This window comes from Macadamia integrifolia, chromosome 9 (genome assembly GCF_013358625.1).
Source record: "Macadamia integrifolia cultivar HAES 741 chromosome 9, SCU_Mint_v3, whole genome shotgun sequence".
In the NCBI taxonomy this organism is placed as follows: Eukaryota; Viridiplantae; Streptophyta; class Magnoliopsida; order Proteales; family Proteaceae; genus Macadamia; species Macadamia integrifolia.
This window is the reverse complement of record NC_056565.1, coordinates 11,420,626-11,425,734: the sequence shown is the minus strand read 5'-3', so window position 1 is coordinate 11,425,734 and position 5,109 is coordinate 11,420,626. Positions and strand designations below refer to the sequence as shown.

The 5,109-nt window shown below is 39.7% G+C and overlaps 1 protein-coding gene across 2 annotated transcripts; it reads right to left on the bottom strand.

The window, feature by feature from the left end:
- Positions 1-205: 205 nt before the first annotated feature.
- LOC122088295 (two-pore potassium channel 5-like) lies at positions 206-3,709 on the bottom strand. 2 transcript variants are annotated; one of them, XM_042657505.1, is made up of 2 exons: positions 2,453-3,709; positions 206-722 (listed from the first exon to the last, which is right to left on the bottom strand). In XM_042657505.1, exons 1-2 carry the CDS (start codon positions 3,520-3,522, stop codon positions 578-580), a joined length of 1,215 nt encoding a protein of 404 aa, XP_042513439.1. In that variant the 5' UTR covers positions 3,523-3,709; the 3' UTR covers positions 206-577. The 2 variants fall into 2 exon arrangements, with proteins under 2 accessions (XP_042513439.1, XP_042513440.1); XM_042657506.1 differs by having other exon boundaries at positions 206-638.
- Positions 3,710-5,109: the final 1,400 nt, after the last annotated feature.

The window sequence follows — 5,109 nt, the reverse complement described above, 5'->3', positions numbered from 1 at the left end:
CACTGACCCCCTTTCTAATCATGTAAACATTTTCTGAGGAATGGTTCATTTTTCTGTCTCCTATAAAAAAAAAAAATAAATAAATAAAATAAAAAAATGAAGGCCGCCCTTTTGAGTAGTGAAGAATACAGGGTCGCCCTAGTGAGTAGTGAAGAATACAGGGAATTTATATTTTACAAAGAATTCTGATTATAACTCATCACTATAAGAGTATTTTGGGTATTTCAAAATTAATATTTTTTATTTGTTTTGTTTAAGACAGTTATATCTTTGGGTAATTTGGATTGGCATATATGCCTACTTCCCCACCTCTCTTGACATTGGACCATTCCTTCCAAGAAAACTTGATCCGCATCTGTTACACTTTTCTTCTTCTTATTTTTTTTGCCCTTCAAACTCAAAATTTCCTTTTGAAGTCCTACAAATCGCTGTAACATACAGCATTCATTCCTTTACACCGCCAGCAAGTTAATGCTGGGAGGCCTTTATCCCCCCGCCCGCCCCCTTTGGAGACTGCTTCCGTATACATACGAAGAAATCCTCTTCCACAAATAATTCCAGTTTTCCTTGTCATCATCTATGAGCTCTCCAAGATATCAGGCAGTGTTATCTTCCCAGAGTTATGGCGGTCAAGCTTCCTGAAATGAGTGCAGATTTGTGAAATATCTTTTTCTCCTATCTTTCCCATCTCTTTGAGCTTGTAGATAACATAGTCTGATTTACTGAGAAACATGAAGCCCAAAAAATAAAAATGAATTAAGAACCTACGAGATAAGAAGAGCATTTCCATCAGTAAATTGCAAAATCTAATTTACCATGAGCATAGCACTCTTTATTTCTACCTATATCACAGAGTAATGCAAGGGCAACAAAAACATACCAAACTTTATAGGTCTGAAATATTCTCAGTATTACAAGCCTCTAGTAGAGAACCTCGGCCAAAGTTGATGTCGAAAACAGTTCAAGAAAATATTGATCATATTGGAGTGCAAGAAACAATCATACCATTTTTACCAATTAACCTAAAATTTCTGTGTGTTATATCCAACTTGATGGACCTCAGACCAAAGTCGGATGTTTCAATGTTCTCTCTCTGTTTCAGAGTTGTAGGCAAGTGTAGACAATCTTAGCGAATAGCCATTATAGGACGAGCTTGGGGTCAAACAGCTTCATCATTGGTAAGTTTTCAATATATAGATAAATCAATAAGTGTTTCCTGTAGTTTCTGTATACTTCTTGGAAAGAAGAGTGGATTTCTAAAATTCAACAAGGACAGATACACAAAGCATAAAACATTTTCTTCTCCACACTCTCTTCTTCTTCTTCTTCCTTTTCTTTTTGTGTGTGTGTGTGGGGTGCCCGGGGGAGGGGAGGGGAGGGGGAGGGGAAGAAAAAGTACGAAATTTCAGGGAGCATGATGGTGAGAATTAGCACAAGCTAAGGAACAATCTCTAAATGGCTAGGCACATAAGCAAAGACAATGGTAAAAACACTCTTATCAGTCATGCATAGTAGAAGTTCAAAGAGCAACAATGCACCACCCTTATTGTCCAACAATAGTCTCCTAATGTCAAGTGCAAAGCTAATGGCTACATTGAAATCTATTCTATAGAGAAGAGTAGAAGGGTGAAAAAAGGAAAAATCCAGAACAGAGGAATAACGGGTGCATTCAGTGTTGTACAGGCTCTTCAACAGAACTGGAACAAACTGTTCAATTCAACATGGTTTCTATCAGATTTATACAAATTTCATACAGTCAAGCCCAACTATAATGCCGCTTCAAGCTGTTAAATTGTCAAGGAACCGCTTTTGGAAATTGGTTTGGCCATGACAAGAATTTTCACAAACTAGAAGGAAGATATGCCTTATAATCATTTACACACCTTCAAGCTGGGTCAGTGAAGTGAGAAAATCCTCATTAAGGCACTGTCATTTCAATTTTCAAGGTGTCCAGTAACTAAAGAGAAAAGTATAAATGGGACAAGAACACAATTAAGAATTGGGTGTTTGTGCTGGAAAATGGGTAAGTCATATAATTCACAAAACAAGGGTGAGAGCCTGAGACCAGAGGAAGAGGAAGTGAGGGACAGGTCAGTATTGAAGAGACTCACACAGAGAGGAGGAACAGAGAAACCTTTGTTACAGTAGGTTTCCTGTCCCCAACCATGGTAAAAGCTCGCCCTGTAATGTCAGATCCTTACAGCTTCACTGGTGGACAATATTTAGTTGTGTTACTTCCCTCTTTAAGCATAAGAGTTCGGGGCTCCATGGCAGTGAAGTTTGTCGTATTTTGAGTAAAAGTTCAGGGTAAGACCAAACAAAAAAAAAAATTTACTAAAATCAAAACCAGAGTCAGTAATCCATTCAATTTCAAGCACCCAATAAACGCAGTAGAGAGAGAGAGAGAGAGTGGATTGTGGAGAACAATGAATAAGGATGAGCAGAAAGCTACCTGATGAAACCATTGTTATTGACGTCGGCGGCAAGAAAATCCTCAACAGTGATGCCTCGTTGCAAAACCCAGTTAGTGATTCTACGGTGCCTCTTATCAATCCTGGCCTCCGCCAAGTAGAGGAACGCTCGGGCCACCGCTAGGGTGGAAAAGAGTAGCCAAAGAGAGGCGAATAGCCTCCCAGGCAAAGTCTCGAAGGCCCTGTCGCCATAACCAACGGTAGTGACGGACATAACCGACAAATAAACGGAATCGACCAAATCCAAATGCTCCACGAAATAAAAGATCATAGCACCCGTGCCAATGCACAACACCACAACACCAAGCGCCAGACCCACCTTCATCCTGATCCTCATCCTCCCCTTCTCTAGGTCAAAGATGTAATTCTTCGCCGAGAATCCCCCAGCGCCGGTACCGGCACGAATGCTGGTCAATATCATGTTCTCCTGCAAGTCCAGCACGTAATTCACCGTCCCACTAAGCAAGATTCCTATGAAACCGAAACCCACAAGCACGAAGATGCAGGCGAACAGTTTGGCGGCAGGGGTCAAGGGGGCGATGTCGCCATACCCGATGGTACACATGGTGACGATGCAGAAGTATAGCGCATCCACCACGGGGTGGGTCTCAAACCCCGAGAAATGATCTTTACTAAAGGAATAGATTAAAACGCCCAGTGAGAGATAGATGATGAGGAAGAATATGGCCTGCCTGATAATGGAATTAGATTCAAACTGAGGCATCTGCGTCTTCGTTTGTTGCTGCCTGAGGTCCCGCATGACTGCCATAGCCGGGGCAGTCTTGGAGCGTTGGAGACCGGCCTTCTTACGGCCATCTGGTGGTCTGAAGTCTGTGAAGCTGGAGGATGATAATAATGATGGTGATGGGACGATCTCTGTTTCAGTTTCTGGAGTCTCTTCGAAGATGGTTCGGCTCGTGAAGGGCTGGAGATTGGGAATCTTGAAGGAGGAGGAGGAAGTGGAGTCATCTTGATGTTCATGTTGATGGCATTCGAGTTGGTGGGTGTTGTCTCGGTCTCCTCGGGAAGATCGAAACAGCTCTCCATCCATCTAATTCGAATTGCAAGGCATCAAATACTCCCTGTGACCCTGTCCCTCTCTCTCTCTCTCTCCCCTCTTCGTTTCCTTTTTGAGAAGAAAAGGAATATACAGGACAGGCGTGGGTGGACCAGGGATCAGGTGATGGGGTTATGATCATGTTGATGATTGACGATGCTTCCCCTACCGATGAGCTAAGTGTTCTTTACTCAAATCGTTTTTCTTTGTTTATTATGTTTTTTCTGTTTTTCAACTAAACAGCAAGTATCATACGACACCATTGCCGTATTAAGGGAAGTGAGCTGGATTGGAAGAATTCCATTGGGAGAAGGTTGGTCTTTTCTCCAAGGACTGATCCCAAATTTAAAAGAGATGTTTCAATACGGAAACATCACAAGATCCACAACGATTGTTAAGAGTACAATACTCCAATTCATGCACGGAATTTGTATATTTATCCACGCTGGGAATCTTAGAAAGGAGTACTGAAGACGCTAGAAATCATAAAAGAGTAGAGGACCGGTGGAGGAAAGGAGTTGTGGGGCCCACGTGCGTAAGTAGTTCCTTCCCCGTTTGCTCTAATAATAGTCTAACAAGAAATGAGTCACAGACCTCTCCGGTGACTGGATAAAGTCGGTTATCGGCATGGTTTAAGGTTATGTTTGGTTTTTAAGAAATGAATAGAATGAAAAGGAGAAGAAAATAAATAAATAAATAAATAAATTTGAAGATATCATGATGCATTGATTGCTCTCTTTAATAATTTTTTTTTTTTTTTTCTATTCATTATTTCTTGACAACCAAACTTAGTCTCAGTTCACTGTATCGAGCATGTTATTTTGATACCGATCGGGATTAACCTTTATCAGCTGGGATTGGATGCTTTTGCCCATGTTTTTCATGTTTTTCTTTAAAATTCAATTTTTGTGATTCTTACCATTGATCTGTACTGTTGCACAGGTATAGGATATCTGGATTGATTGATATGGCCGATTCAAAATTAATACCAATATGGATCCATCGATTATCGATATATTTGATCTGATACCAATTGTCATTCTTCATCAATTTTCTGAACACTCTTGTACTTATCCCAAATCTTGAGGAACACCAAATGGAGTCTAAAAATGGAAGGATCCAGTGTTCCTTTGCACATAATGTGAATAAAACCTCTTAAACCATGGGGTGTGTGTAATGCCCCAAAATTTGTAGGCCCTAATGAAAATGTTAAAGTGTAGAAAATTAGTATAGTATTGTGGGGTAGGTATATATATATATATATATATTTAATATATATTATGTATTCATGTGTATGATATGTGCTAAAGGTGTTAAATGAAGTAAGGATTGTTGCCGACCATGGCATGTACTTTCTCTTTCCATTTCTTCATTTATACTCTTTCTCATCAATTGCATTCAATAGCCATTAGCTAAGTGAATATTTACTTTGACTTCTTCTCTACTACTATTTAAGACAAACAAATGAGATGAGAAGGTAAATCTTAAATTTTATTGAATTTCATTTCTAACAACAAAATTCAATTTCACATATGGAGAGATAGATAGAATTAAAGTGTGTTACATTTTAGGTGTAGTTTA

Bases quoted from the DNA above. Each gene is read 5' to 3' on its own strand.
- LOC122088295 (XM_042657505.1), bottom strand. From the start codon at position 3,522: ATGGATGGAGAGCTGTTTCGATCTTCCCGAGGAGACCGAGACAACACC. The intron at 723-2,452 runs GTAGCTTTCTGC...CATGTTTCTCAG, and splicing joins AATAACAATGGTTTCATCAG to TAAATCAGACTATGTTATCT.